The 15606-nt window shown below is 41.0% G+C and overlaps 1 protein-coding gene across 1 annotated transcript in view; it reads left to right on the top strand.

Annotated features, from left to right (window-relative positions):
* Nucleotides 1–837: 837 nt before the first annotated feature.
* The window catches only part of ATP8B1 (ATPase phospholipid transporting 8B1), a 34911-nt gene continuing 20142 nt past the window's right edge, over nt 838–15606 (top strand). Inside the window, exons 1-13 of the mRNA XM_066613246.1 lie at nt 838–1015; nt 2232–2329; nt 3740–3853; nt 5279–5377; nt 6381–6442; nt 6847–6919; nt 7017–7087; nt 8889–8971; nt 9453–9611; nt 9841–9929; nt 11765–11955; nt 14106–14314; nt 14740–14783. Coding sequence (XP_066469343.1) covers nt 838–1015; nt 2232–2329; nt 3740–3853; nt 5279–5377; nt 6381–6442; nt 6847–6919; nt 7017–7087; nt 8889–8971; nt 9453–9611; nt 9841–9929; nt 11765–11955; nt 14106–14314; nt 14740–14783 — 1470 coding nt within the window. The remainder of the gene's footprint in view (nt 1016–2231; nt 2330–3739; nt 3854–5278; nt 5378–6380; nt 6443–6846; nt 6920–7016; nt 7088–8888; nt 8972–9452; nt 9612–9840; nt 9930–11764; nt 11956–14105; nt 14315–14739; nt 14784–15606) is intronic.

Genomic DNA, 15606 nt, shown 5'->3' with positions numbered 1-15606 from the left:
TGCAGAAGGGCAGTGAATGCACCTTATATGGACTTGTGAACAGGTCCTGTAGGCCAGACTAAAGATCCATGCAGGCCACCTTTCTGGCCTCTTCATCAGCCCAGGTATCTTTGGAAAGCCCCAAACAGGCAGTAGCTCTCCTGTACCTGCAGGTCAGAATTGCAGGCCAAGCTGTTCCTTCTCAGTGTCTTTGTGCAGACATTTGCTTTTCCCCCACTCGCTCATGTCTCTTCGCCCCAGCTGTTGAATATGTGCATACCCTCTAGCAGATCTCTAGCAGATAGTTTTACTCAGCTGCTCCACCGTCGGAAATGCTGTCTGCCTGAGTGAAAACTACTTGTGGATTCCTCAGAAGAAAACAAAAGTGGTGTTATTTCGTGAAATAAGTGGTTTTTGTGTTTTGATCTTAATATCATTTCAATTGCGATTTGAGCATAAATTCTCATTATTTCACGTTCTGTGGGCACAATCCTAACCAGGTCTACTCAGAAGTAAGTCCAATTTTGTTCAATGGGGCTTACTGTCAGGAAAGTATGGTTAGGATTGTAGCCTCTGTTGGTCACTGGGAAAAAAAAACCTACAGTTTAGGTCGCTGCAGTGTGTTGTGCTTGGGGCTATCCGTAAAGACTGTTAATAACTTTAATTAGTTCAAAACAGCAAGGCTACTAACTGCAATATGCTAGTGTCAGAGATGTGTTTGAGGACCCAGAGCTAAGAGAACTTCCGTTCTTCTTTGTAAAGTTTGGGATTATGAAATGGAATAAACAGAAATTCTGTTTTGTGTCCATCAGCTTGACCAAAATTACTTTCATTCTGTGTTTAGGAACTGTTGTCAGAATGCATTCAGAAAGAGATTCAGAAACAACCTTCGATGAGGACTCCCAGCCCAATGATGAGGAGATGCCCTATAGTGACGATGAGACTGAGGATGAATTGGATGTTCTGCCTGCTGTCGAACCGGAGCAAAACCGCATCAATAGAGAGGTGGAGGTAACCCGAGAAACACTTAGGAAAGGTGAGAATGAAAGAAATGGATTGATTTCCTAAACAAATCTTACAGAAGGGGAGGTATTACTCTGAATGTTCATTTTTTGCTTAAGTGTTTTCAACTTGATGGACCCAAGGCAATTTTAGATTGATAGAAGCAGGAAGTGGGGTGGGATGAGATCTTTCATATGCAGGTGTGCACTGTTTAACAATGGACCTGTATAATGATGGACTGCATATATGACAGTGGTCAAAGCACAACAAAGAGGTTCTTAATGAGGCAGTTAGGTTTCCCATAGCCTGTAGCAGAGTTTCTGTTTACAGAACAAAGAAGCTCTTAATGCAAAGAAGAGGCAATTAGTCTCCAGTAGCCTGTGCAGCCAGCAAGTGTCTGGCAGGGAATGTCTGTTAACACAACTAAGGCACTAGATTGGGCTGAATGTTCACTTAACAATCTAATCCGTAACATTGACATTGGCTCCCAACGGCTGGCTCCGTAACATTGACATCTCTAACCAGGTCCTGAGTACTGCACAATATTAAATCCAGAGTCACCTGTCCTCTGGTGGGCTCCATGACTAGCTGCTCTAAGGCACAGTCATTTAGCAGGTCAAGGAATCCAGTCTCCTTTTCTTGGCCAGAACACAAATTGACCCAGTCAATGTGAGGATAATTGAAGTCCCCCATGATTACAACCCTGTCCCTCCTTGACACCTCCCTGATCTGTTTCCTCTTTTCAAGGTCCCCTTCCGGTTTCTGGTCTGGAGGACGATAGTACGCCCCCAGTATTACACCACTCCTCAGGCCTGGTAATTTAACCCATAGAGATTCTATGGAGTTGAACCTACCTTCAATCTCTACTTTGCTGGATTTGAAGAGTTGCTTCTCTTACTTTTACTTTGCAGTATGTGTATAAAGTGCTCTGTGTATCTTGAATCTGCTGTGAATGAGTTTTTCCACAGCTCTGCTAGCATTTGGGGCATACCCCTTTTACATTATTCTTGATCAAAAAGTGAACATGATCAGGATGAAATATCTGTCATTTGCTCAGCTGTTCACCTGTTTGTTGCACTGGTTTCTATTTCATTTTTAAACTTGTCTATGCTGTAACTGTTTACTTAAAAAAAAATTACTAGATTTAAAGTCTAGCCATCAGATGTAGGTGGGATGAAACAGCTTCTTCTACTTTTTGCGCTTGCATGTTCTGTTCTTTATATTTCTGGGTTTTGTCTTTTGATTTCCAGATTGCAGCTGGCATGTTAAAGCAAATGATCGAGCCTTCTATGAACAGCCCCACTTCCAGAAAACAATATTTCTGTGCCTTAAGAAAAGTAAATATGCAGTAAGTGGATTTCTTTATACATATAAGAGAATAAAATCTGGTAATATATTGGATTGTGATCCAATTAGTTGATTTATCAAATGAGTTTTGACTGGTTAATCAATAACAATTATGTAAAAAATTTATATCCCACTTTGTCAGTAAGGATTCAAAAAGACATACAAAAAATTAAACCGGTAGGATTAACAAACAAAAATAACAAAAAGAGCAGCAATACAAAACATTACAGCCAGAGATAATTTTTATAATGTTGTCTCCTTAAAAAAATTAAGTGGGGGGGAACAGAGAAGGGACTGGCCACACCTCCAAAGGCATGATCCACAGTGCCCAACCTCTGATGGTGCTGGAACTTGTAAGAGAGCCTCCCTGAAAGGTCTTGATTGGTGAGTAAATGCATATGGGAGAATGCATGCATAGTTGATGAACTAAGCAATGGAGGAGCTATGTCGTCTCAGTTTTGTGAGCGTTCCTTGCAAATATTTGTAAAATTGCTTCAGGTTTTCCAAATAGTGCAAGAAAATGCTTGCAGAACTATTTGAAGCAAGCAGGGGGACATTGACCGTGCCTCGTTATTGCAGTAATCATTTTAGGAGCTTGAGTCAATTTTTTCAGTACTTGACCTGAAAGTCAAGTGAAATGTTCTGTATTTCCATTCCATGACCATCAATAATGTGAAGCGTGTTAAGACAGGGATGTCATGCATAAGGCCCATACAACCTATGGAAGCTCTTTATCCAACCCACATGATAATTGGGCTCTCCCGGTGTCACTCTTTCAGCAGCATTCCTTCTGACAAGGCACTGGAGGGAGAGATTGAAGGCGTCCTCAGAGGGCAAGGAATGCAGGGGACACCAAGGGGGTCACCAAGAAGCGCAAGAGAGGGAGATGCTGCCAAGGTGCTTGGAAAGCCCAATTACCATGCAAGCTGCCCTTTAAACCATTTCTGCCCAACAATGCATATATGCAACAGGGGTCAAATATGTACACCTGTGGACTGGGCAAAAATGGGTTAAGCAGCGCCTGAAAAAAAATAACGCCTGAAAGAAAAATTTTTTTAGTCCTTTGACAATGCCCTACATAGCTAAGGGCAAAATGTCAGGAAAAGCTAGACCAAGTGAATGTGATCTTTAAACTCATAGAAGTTGGAACCTTTCACTTGATATACAAAAAGAGTTTGATGCTCCAGAGTGAAGACACTTTGCGTGGTCATTTGATCGCCCATCCTCCAAAGTCAGTTTCCTAAGACTTGTTCAAGGCAGCAACCGTGAAAAACTGGTTTGCATAATGCACTTGGCTAACTCGAAACAGTTTGTAGAATGATTTGAATTAAATGAAATGTTTTACATAAAATTCAAATTGAATTTGTATGCTAATGTTTTGTCTGGAATTTCTTCTTTTTTCCTTCATCAGGGGAATGCAATCAAAACCTACAAATATAATCCAATCACCTTCTTGCCATTGAATTTATTTGAACAGTTTAAAAGGGTAGCCAACTCTTATTTCCTAGGTCTACTCATTTTACAGGTAAAACAGAACTGGAGAGTTCTTTATGGTGATTCTGTTTCTTTTGTGCCCTGTTTAATAGTTAATAGACTGTAAAGGTGGGAGTTAGATCAGAATCCATTGTTTGCTTCCAGAAGTTTTGATTGGGTTGTAGGCCTTGTAGCTTGTTACACTGCTTATGAGACTGCAATCTTGTACTGGTGTGTCAGTGTCCAAATGTACTACTTTAAACCCATGGATGATGTCAGAAGTTGGCAAGATTGGACACTGGTTGAAGAACTGCATGCCCTAGCTGAGGGCCCAGCCAGCCAGCCCCTTTATAGCAGGCAGCTGTGGAGAGATGCACTCAGTGGACTGTGTTGTTGCCAAGCGTAATTGGCCAGAGGATGGGAAAAGGTAGAAGAGCTTGTGTGGTCTCTGGGTACATGAGGAACAAATGTGATTGAGTAGAGGTGGATGGGGAAAAGAAGAACCCAAGCTCTTCCCTCCCCCTTCCCTTGTGCAAATCATGTTTGCTCTCAGGGACCAATTGGATGCACAGAATCCCTAGAAACACTCTCACCCTCTTTTTTTTTTGCTTGCTAGCTTGCCCCATTGGCAGAGAATTAGTCAGTTGAACTGGGGAGCATGTGTTTAGAGGGAAATGTTGCCAACAGGAAGGAAAGCCTGGCCTGGCCAGGGTGTGCACCATTCACACATAACAGCCTCCCAGCAAAGCCTGGCACCATCCCTGCTGACACACCCCTTTCTTGCCACAATTGGTGGGCCAAAATTCACTAGATATTAAGCATTTGACAGAACTCTGCTTAGCAGTTAGCTCAGGGATCTTCCCCACTTTCTGAAGCAGATTCATATGGGAGAATGCATGCCTAGTTGGTGAACTGAGCACTGGAGCTATGTCATTTCAGTGTTGTGAGCATTCCTTGGAAATATTTGTAAAATTGCTTGAGGTTTTTCAAATATTGCAAGAGAAGAGATATTTGTAAATAGCAGAGCCCTAACTTTGCAAGCAGAATGTTCCAGGTTCAGTTCCGGGAATCTCTAAGTAGGGCTGAGAAAGGCCCTTGCCTGAAACACTGGCGACCTAGTGCTGGCAATGCTGAGATAGATGGACCAAGGGGCTGACGTGGCATATGGTAGTTTCATATGTTCCAAACATACTTGCTTGTTGCAGAATTTAATATTGTTCAGGTTTCTGGTGAAAAAAGTGCAGATTTATTTGGCAGATTTTAGTGAATTGATTATGGCTTCATGATCTCGTTGCAGTGCTCTTGTTATTATATAGGATCTTGTTGTTGTTCAAAAATTATTACAATAATTGCAGTTTTCCCATTGTATAGAGTGGGCTTTTATTTCATTTTTCAAAAGCTAATACGCACTGCCTTGGATGTCACTGTGATGGAAAGTGAGGGTATGCATTTCTTAAATACTTGGCTTTGTTTTCAGGCCATTCCTCAAATAACCACCCTCTCATGGTATACAACCCTGATCCCTTTACTTGTGGTTCTGGGCATCACTGCAGTCAAAGACCTCGTGGATGATATTGTAAGTACCTTCTGTTCTTTTTAATTATTCTTTGCCTCACAGTTTAAGTTTGATCCTACTTTTATCTGATATTTTATAAGGCAATATAACTCCGTAAGTATTTGTGGGGGGAGGGAAGGAGACAGCAACATGATTGGGACGATTGTGCTGGTGACAGGGAGGGAAGGGGCTTTTTAAAACTTACCTGGGGGTTGCTATGACTCTCCAGAGGGTCTGGGGAGCCTTCAAACCTCTATGCAGCCCTCTTGGCATCTCCAAACTGATGTAAAAAAAAGGGGGGGGGAAAACCCCACTTTCCATTTTCATTGTGAAACTGGGAAGCGAGTTTTCATTTCTACTGCAGTTTGGCACTGCCAGGAGGTCTGCATAGGAGGTTGCAGGTTCCCAGACCCTCCAGAGAGTCATAGTGATCCCCAGGTAAGTTTAAAAACCCTTTCCTCCCTGGCAGCAGCACAATCGTCTCAATTGTGCTGCTGCCGCCAATTTCTAGGCCATTCCTCTTAAAGGGGAAAGGCCCTTTTCTGGTTCCCCTGGTGGGTTGCGACCCACCAGTTTGGGAACCCTATTATAAGGGGTTCGTAAATGCTTTCCACAGTAAACCTTCTCAGACTAAAGAAGAATATGATTTTCTTTTCTTATTGTACTTTGACAAAACAAAATTTAAAATGGTGGATATAAAACAAATAATGGGGGTGCGTGGCAAACAGAATCATTATTTATTGTCTTCCCTCTGGGAAATTTCAAAACTCCATGCAAAAAGTGTAAAGGTTGCTGCCCAGTTATGTTTCATCACTTCTGGGTTTGCTAAGTTGCTTGTGTAATATTGATGGCTGCTGAGATAACACTATTCAGTGCCTTCGGTGACTGATCAAGGAGTGGAGAAAGTTTGTAGGGGGAGTGGACAGAACTTGTGGCACAATAGATTTGTATGGGGTCACTTTAAGAGCTGTAGGTTTATATAATAATAATGTCCCTTTTTAAACCTTTTCTCCCCTTTTTCCAGGCTCGACATCGAATGGACAATGAAGTTAACAACCGCACATGTGATGTAATCAAGGAGGGCAGGTATGAAAGAACTTAGGTTGTAGTGTGTCTACATAGGAGTGGGTGGTCATTTGTATTCTGGGAAACTTTTCACTGGAGAAAAGTGGCACAAATACCTTTTAAATTAATAGTGCAGGCAGTCTTTCCCCCCCCCCCACTTCCACAGTGTGCGTATGCCCCAGACTGAGTGTGAGGTGAGAGACGTGAATCTGCTATTCCTCAGTTAGTCTTGGTTCCCATGTGCCTCTCATAGTGTGATTCTAATTTGACAGTATGTATTTTTCATACAACATTTGATGGTTTTTAAAGAGTAATAAACCATGCATAATTTTTGCCTTATGCAATGACTCTAGAGCCCAACCCCTACATCAGATATGACTCACCTGTGCTACCCAGTTAAATTTATCTCGCTACTTCTACTTCAGGTTCAAAAATACAAAATGGAAAGACATCAAAGTTGGTGATGTCATTCGCCTGAGGAAGAATTCTTTTGTTCCTGTAAGTGAAATGTTTTTCTGTGTGTATGCAAGTTTAATTAGGAACACTGGTATAATGTCTACATGCATGTAATGTGCTTTATTCTTTATTCAACCAGGCTGATATTCTGCTGTTGTCCAGTTCGGAACCGAATAGCCTTTGTTATGTAGAGACAGCTGAGCTAGATGGGTAAGGCTCCTCTTATCAGTTTTGCTTCCCTAATATGCCAAAACACACTTTATAATTCTTGAATGAATGCCCTTGTTTATTGTCCCAATATGGCGGGCAGCCCAATCCTATTCTGTGCTGGAACAAGCAGGCCAACTGGCTTGCACTATATCCAGTGCAGGATTCATGGTGGCTGTTGCACAACTCAAAGTAAGGGGATTTATTTCTCCTTATCCCATGTCATGCGGCAGCCACCCCAATGGAGCTACTCGGATCTGTGCCTGCAGATTTGCTGATGGAAATCCAAGTATCTTGGTGTAATACCAGGTGCTCAGTAGGGGGGTTAGAATACAACCTAGATCACCCAGGATGGCCCCACCTCCCTCTCTGGCCTGGTCTGCCTACCAGCCCGCCCTCACCCCCCCAAAACAGCCCTGTTCCAGCTTCCTGCCACCCTCCCCTAGTTCCCCAACGCCCTGTGCCAATCTTCCTAGGCCACTTCTAACTCACTCATTGCTAGCCTGGATCTGATGCAGTAAGGCTGGTGTACATCCTTGCACTAGCCTCCCTGACTCTAAAGTCATCACAGATGTATGTGCCTTAAGTCATGTTTACGACACTCCTGGGCCAGTGTAAGGGACTTAAACCGACCCATCGACCAGTTGGGATTGCACTCTTAAGTGTCTTGTTGTGCCATATGAATTTGCATTGACTGTTTCTAAGTTGTATGGAATCAGGAGATAAAATTTTGGTCCAGTTAGTTCTACCTGCTTCCATAGGAATAAGACAATGCTGAAACATTGTTCTTTCAAATAGCAGAGGTTCCTTTTTATGATAAATCTTTCTTTAATGTAATAAACAATCTTGGGTCATTTTAAGGCTTTATCACACTGTCAGTGTTGCTCTTAACTGCAGGCTGACCATTTCATGGTTTACCTCACCAGGTCAAACTCTTGCTGGGGGATAGAATCGCAGACCATGGCCGTGACTTGTACTTTTCTCTGTAGAACATTATTCATTGCTTATGTTGTTACATTTGCTGTTACTCTCAGGTCTGACTTGTGCCAGTGAGCAGCCAGTGTTTCCTTCCTGTGTGATAATTTGCATAGAAGTCTATGTGGAAGTACATTGGTGTGAACAGAGAAAAAGGCTAGGTGCAGAGACAGCTACAACCATTTCTGTGATGGCAGCTTCATATATTTCTCCCATTGTGATCAAAGAAGTGGCTCCCTGGAATCCTCCCAAGCTTATACTAATGTTTTTCCAGCTGCCTGTGGAGCTGCATACGTGCTTGTTTAGTGGAACATGGCTGCTTCTATGTGTGAGCAAGTTCTAGGTAGCTTCTCTAAAACCCTGTTGAGTGGCAGCAAAGTTTGTTAAGAAAGCCTGCCATATTATGACTAATTTTTACTTTAACTGCATCTAATTAGCTCAGGGTCTGCATGCTGTGTCTTGTTTTATTTCTCATTGTGAAGCTGTCCTCACACTTCAACCCCTGCAGCAAGGATCACAAGGAACACAGTCTGAGGCAATGTGTTCTGTTGTTCCTATTTACCTGAGAAAAATGTTTCTCATTTTAAATGTTCTCTTTGGCACCAGAGATATATTTTGTTGTTGTATTTGTGTCTGTTTGCTTTTTGTGTGTGTTCTGTAGCTGTTCAGTTGGAAAAACATAGAACCCTGTTCTAAAGAACAGGAATGACCCAACAAAAGCCCAAATAAACATATGCAGAGGCTTATTTTAAACAAATAACCTCTGAAATATTGCATTGTTTCCACTGAACTTTACCATGTTAGAATCAATGTTTTTTTTCCCTTTCAGTGAAACCAACTTAAAGTTCAGAATGTCTCTGGAGGTAACAGACAAATACCTTCAAGGAGAAAGTGCACTGGCAACATTTGATGGTTTGTACAAACATTATTTCATTTTCCAGATACCATAAAAGCCAATGTCAATTCCACCCACCCATCCAACCAGACCTTTCCTATCTCTCATGTCTACTGGATACCCAAAGGCCTCTGAGAGGCACTTCAGTTTCTCAGCAAACCAGAAGTGCCTTTCAAATGCCTACTGAGGTGCCGTGACTTCCTTGCATCTCAGGACACGTCTGGATGTGACCAGAATGCACTTGCAGTCACAGCCAAAGGTCCTCTGTGAGCCCCCATGGATCTCGGTATCCACAGGTTCAGTATCCATGGGGGTCTAGGAACTGATCTTGTATGTCAGGTCCAACCTGTATTTTAAATATTGTGCTTCTATGAAATTTCCTTTAATAGATTGTATTAAAATATTAACTTGAACTGCCAGTTATCTGTTCATCTGTTGTGATCTAGTGCTTCTTGTTCTCTCCTCCCTTCCCCCATCTTTTATTAAACATCGTTTTAGGCTTGGTAGAGTGCGAAGAACCCAACAATCGTCTAGATAAGTTCACAGGAACCTTGACTTGGAAAGGAAAGAGTTACGGACTGGATGCTGACAAAATCTTATTACGTGGCTGTAAAATCCGTAACACTGATGCTTGTCATGGACTTGTCATCTTTGCAGGTATGTCTCTATGGAAGAAAGTTGCTATCTGTTTAAAGAGAAAAGGCTTCAGTTTTAAAGTTCACGTGGGACAGCATTAAATTGGATGTATCGGAAATAACCAAATGCACCTGCATAGTTGAAAGGCATATTCAGGTTCATAGGTTTTCTCATCCTTAAAGAAAACAGTTACATTTGAATTGATTAAAATTCAGTGATATTGACATTGTGAGTTTTAATGTGATTTTAGGAGCAGACACCAAAATAATGAAAAACAGTGGAAAAACACGGTTTAAAAGGACTAAAATTGACTTGCTTATGAATTATATGGTTTATACGGTAAGAAGTTGCCATTTACTTTATTTTTATTGTACATTGTTACTGTTTTTGCAAGATTAAATATTTATTATACTCAATGAAACAGAACGGAGGGATCAGTTATGAATATCCTCCTATAAATTTGACAGGTTTTTTATGCTCATTTCTTTACTGGCGTCCGTGTAGGATTGCATTGGATACCATGTTGGTGAAGGGTTTTTGAAAGTTTTTGTGAGAAACGTGAACAGATGCGAAGGTTAAATAAATGATAAGCGCATGTTGGAGGGAGCGTCATGCACATAGCTAAGACTTTATTTTCTTACTTCCCTGCAGTTTGTATCACTGCAGAAGAGGCAAGTAACTGGCTAGTAACTTGTCCCTTTTGCAGCGGGGAATTCTGCGAGGGGAAAAAGGCCGGGGAAGCAAAGGACCTGCTGTTGGGGCGGCAATGGAGTAGCTGTCCTGTCTCCTCTTTTTGGATTTTGATCAACAGCAGAATACCTCGGTTGATCAAAATTCCAAAAGAAGAGGTAGGACAGCTATCCTTCATTGCTCACAGATGCATTTTTAAGAAGTAAAAATCCTCATGTGTTACCTGTATATGTGTCCAGGACAACTTTCTCAAGGGGCTTGAAGGAGAATGCCTCAACTGTTTAATGTGTAGGTTTTGAGGGTTTTTTAAATTTGTCAAAATAGGTTGGGCATCATTTATTGTACGACTAATCTGTATATATGAATGGGTAGATGCAGTTTATGGTGCTCCAGTGGATGGACATATTTACGTGTAAGTTTTGCCATCTTTGTCAGTCTACGCTTTCCTTATAGAAGTATAGCATTATAAACATGCAGTTTCATTTGCATTTTAAACTAGTACATGTTAGATCATATGACAATAATGTGCACGTATGGGAAATTTGTGTCCGGCTTCGGACTTACCAGCGGGAGGAACCCCTGGCATGCCTTGGCAACAAAAGGCAGTTGAGCCACCAGCCCAAGGATCGAGGGGCTTGCCTGGCAAGACCAAGGTCGAGGAGATGCAGCCCAGTGAGAACCTGAATGGGTGACCTCCTCACAGTGCAGCACAAAACCCTGGGGATGGGGCCGAGATCACAGGCTTAGGCTCGGGTGCAGCCAGTGTAAACATGCAGTGCCACAGCTACCTCCTGCAGCAGGCCACAGAAAGGCTTCTGGAGAGAAGGGCTCCTGAGGAAGGTCTAAGGGAGTCGGATGTGAGTCGGAGAAGGGACAAGAACAGATGGGGTGGAAAAGAACAGCACAAACCTTAAAGCTTCTGTCAGGCTGGTGATGAGGGAGGATCACCAGGAGGGCCAGGAGACTCCCTGACTTCTAACAGAGACGCCTGACACCCAATGAAGGATGTCTAGAGAGGAGGAGGAGGAAAGCTGCTGTAACTCGCTTCTTGCCTTTGCCTCTGATGCTTATACCAGGCTAGTTGACCCCTCCCATCCAAGGGCTCTCATCCTGACCAGCCTTCTCTGACCCAAGAGGAGGAGATGACAATTTATACCTCTTGGGCAAAAAGCTGTGTTTGACCTGATATTTCTGAATTCACATTATTGGTGAGGGGGATGGAAGCACGAACATATATTTATCAGAATATACTTTGCTTTGTGAACAGCAGAATTCAGCTGACAGTTCTAGGTGGCTGCTTAGGGCAGTGTCCTTGAAGTTATTTTGCTTCAGAAGACAACAGTTCCTATATTGTTTTACTTATAGAGAAAAATATCAATGATTTAAAGTGTAGTCATAACAGTTAGAGTGTAAGATTGGGGAATCAAAGGTGACGAATTTTGGCTGTTGCCTCTTAAACAAAGGTTGACTTTTTTCTGTTTCAGATCTTTGTTTTACTCATCTTGGTGTCAGCTGGCCTGGCTATCGGGCACACTTACTGGGAGCAGCAGATTGGCGATATTTCTTGGTACCTCTATGATGGAAAAGATTATACCGCTTCATATCGTGGCTTCCTCAACTTTTGGGGCTATATCATTGTCCTGAACACTATGGTTCCCATTTCCCTCTATGTGAGGTAACTGTTTATCATAAGACTCATAGCCTGCTCTTCATTCTGGAGGCTTACTGAGTGATAATAAGAAAAACAAAGAAGCTAAAACCATCTCCAGAAGATCAGCTTTAAAAAAGCAGCATATTGACTGAAATTCTATGCACACTTTCCTGGGAGTAAGTCCTGTTGCAAACAGTGGGACTCACTTCTGAATAGAGATGCATAGGATTATGCTCTAAAACCACTAAGTGATTAGATTTTAAAGATCTGATGGAGTAAAAAAAAAAAAGATAAAGAAACCTTCACTTGATGTCAAGAAGATATCAGATGATGTCAGGCTAGTCTTCTGGAGGGCATTCCCAAGCCAGGACACCACCCCAATCCTTACTTCTGCTTATCTTTATTTGTATATTACTGTATTTTCCATATTAACTTCTTTTTTTTTTTGAATTTGTCATTTATTTATTTAACTATAATAAACATAAAATAGAAAAACAAATACATACATAAACAAAATTCTAATAAAGCAGCACGAGCGAAGCCAAAACATTCCCATACTTATAATCCGAATACATACAGTCCAAACACTAACAAATATTAATCTATACCACTAATACTTCAAAATCAATCTTCAAATCCAAAATACCTCAAATCCCCATCCTCTCTCTGATTCAAAAAATCAATAACTGGACTCCAGTTCTTCAAAAAGGTTTCTGTTGAATTCTCCCTAAGCAAAATTGTCAATTTATCCATCTCCGCATAATCTATAAGTCTTATCCACCATTCCTCCACCGAAGGTATATTCATAGTCTTCCAATTTTGAGCATAAAGTATTCTGGCAGCGCTTATCATATACAAAAATAAAACTTCATTTTTTCTTTCCACCTACTCATCTGTCATACCTAATAAAAATACTTCTGGCTTCAATTGTATATTTGTTTTTAAGATCAACTGTATCTGTGCATGAATTTGTGACCAATATTTTTTAACTTTTGAACACGTCCACCACATGTGGTAAAATGTTCCCTCTTATTTCTTACATTTCCAACAACTATTGGACATAGTTTCATACATTTTGGCTAATTTACTTGGTGTCACATACCAACGATAGATCATCTTATATATATTTTCCTTAATGTTAACATTCAAAGTAAATTTTGTCTGTTTTATCCATAATTTCTCCCATCTGTCCATTAACTTCTGAAATAGAATGAAAATGTTCAGTTTTATAAAAGTCATCTCTTGTCTGCCTTCCTAAAACTTTGTTATGTACAAATATTTATGACTTTGTTATGACTGAGCATAACTATTGTCAAGGTGGTCAAGGCTTACTTGAATTTCAGTCCAAAAAGTTTCATATTTCATTCCTTCTGTAAGGCACACCATGACTTTGCATTTTTAAAATCATGTTAATGTCCTGTTGAAGTCTGGGCATGTCAAAACTTTTTCAAACATTTGTGCTATTTTTAATAGCTTTTCTGTAAATATGCCTGTCCTAGCACGTAGTTCAGCATTTAAAACTGTCAAACTTGCCTGTGCGAGAGGCTTATGATGATAAAATAGGTTGGAGTTTGCTATTCTTTTTGTTGTTGAACTACAGCTCTGGTTAGAAGTGAGGGTGGGGACTACATTTGCACAATCTTTTACAGGCTAGTTTTAAACATGATAATTGTAAGCAAGCTCTTAATTTAGTCAGACTTATTCATTAGCCTTATAGGGATTGTGGATTTAATAGAATATCCTTCTAAAATGTTGCAATCAGATGTAATGCTTCCCATCTCTTAGTCAAGGTTAAGGAATTGGGTGGTAATAATCCACTCCTTTCTCCCATCCTTTCCCACCAGCCTTGACCATGGTTAGTTGCCAAGACAGTAATGACATTAACTATGGTTAATGCTAGCCAGAGTTTCAGGACCAGTCTTTTAACCTCAGTTGAACAACACAAATGCAAGTTTACCAGATGCTCTTGTCAGATACCTGTGCTTCCTCTAAAAAAATATTTTGAGTCATAAGTACAAATAATTTTTTGTTTAGAATAGAAGGCCAGTTAGCTTGCTTGATTTATTAAGACCCTTAAATGTGTCCAGAGTTATTTAGTTTTGATAAATCCTTGCTTTATGTATTGAAGACTTGCTCAGAATGAAGATAATCCTTTTATGTTCTTACCCAATCAGCGTTGAAGTGATCCGTTTGGGCCAAAGCTATTTTATCAATTGGGACTTGCAAATGTACTATCCAGAGAAAGATACAGCCGCCAAGGCCAGAACCACTACTTTGAATGAACAGCTTGGGCAAATCCACTATATCTTCTCAGATAAGACTGGTACACTGACGCAGAACATAATGGCTTTCAAAAAGTGTTGCATAAATGGACAGACCTATGGTAAGTCTAAAGTTCATTGGGGTGAACGAAAAAATTGCCACTAGCGTCAGGGCAGACAAGATAATACTATATGTTAATTGCAGCATAGAGTACTAACAACCGCAAGTTGTTTAGTGATGGACACTATCTAAGGTACTGTAGTATTTAAGAAAAGATGAGATCCATTCAAGAGGGATGGTCCTACAGCACTATTAACTGCTGCAGCTAAATAGCGCCTTCATGCACAGAGGTACTCTATATAGCCGGTTACCAAAAGAAGAAACCGATTACCAAAGAAACAACAGAGGAGGGCTGTTTCCATGCCTTGCTTGTAGACTTTTCCATGGCATCTAGTTGGCCACTGTTGAAATCTGGGCAAGATTGACATGTACTATGTTTTGACAAGGCATTTCTTGTGTCATTTATGGCATTATTTTTCCTTTCAGGGGAGTGCAGAGATAAGGTGGGCCAACCACATAATCGTCCTGAGGTAAGAGTTTTTTTTATCAATGCATTTGAAATTGATAGAGTTTGATAGTGGGGCTACTTCATCTCCTGAATGTCTCCATCAGCACTCTGTAGCTTAATGAAAACTCTTTGTGGCTCACCCTGAACAATAGGTAAGCCTGTAGCATTGGTGTAATGAATGATACAGGGCCCAATCCTATCCAATTTTCCAGCACTGGTGCAGCTGCAATGCAGCCCCATAAGTAAGGGAACAAACATTCCTCCCCACCACAGGATGCAGTGCACACACCATTAGCACAGCTGCACCGGCACTGGAATATTGGATAGAATTGGGCACACAGAAAGCAAGGAGTTGGCACATCTGGACAGGCAATAGAGGTCTACAGGTCTTGGCTACAGCAGAGTTGATACTTCGTATTTAAAAATGGAGTTTATTGTTTATATTTTACCCCACTTTTCAGCCAGAACAGGCTCTCAAAGAGGCTTATAATTTAAATAATGTTAGAAATATACAATCACACTAGGTGTTGATGAGAATCAAGTGCTAACTGATGTTAAGGCTGCTTGCCAACAACTTTTCATGAAGACTGTTACTTGTTAAGTACTGCCAGCCTTTCTTGAATCTTATCTGCCTAGAACTGATTTACTTAATATACAGGTTGAGCCTCATTATACCCCTGGGGGCTGGGGATAAGAATAGGCCCTCAGTTTGGCTGTACTTGTCGTAAGAGGTGACTAAACAGCCACCGGGTAGATGGGACTCGTTCACCTGGGAAGGCAGCTCATCTGAGAGAAGGAAAACTTTGATCCCAAACCTCCACTGCCTTGTGGCTACATCCAATTAT

This window comes from Tiliqua scincoides, chromosome 2, assembly GCF_035046505.1.
Source record: "Tiliqua scincoides isolate rTilSci1 chromosome 2, rTilSci1.hap2, whole genome shotgun sequence".
Lineage (NCBI taxonomy): Eukaryota > Metazoa > Chordata > Lepidosauria > Squamata > Scincidae > Tiliqua > Tiliqua scincoides.
The sequence above is the reverse complement of the archived record's forward strand: the minus strand, read 5'-3'. Positions and strand labels throughout refer to the sequence as shown.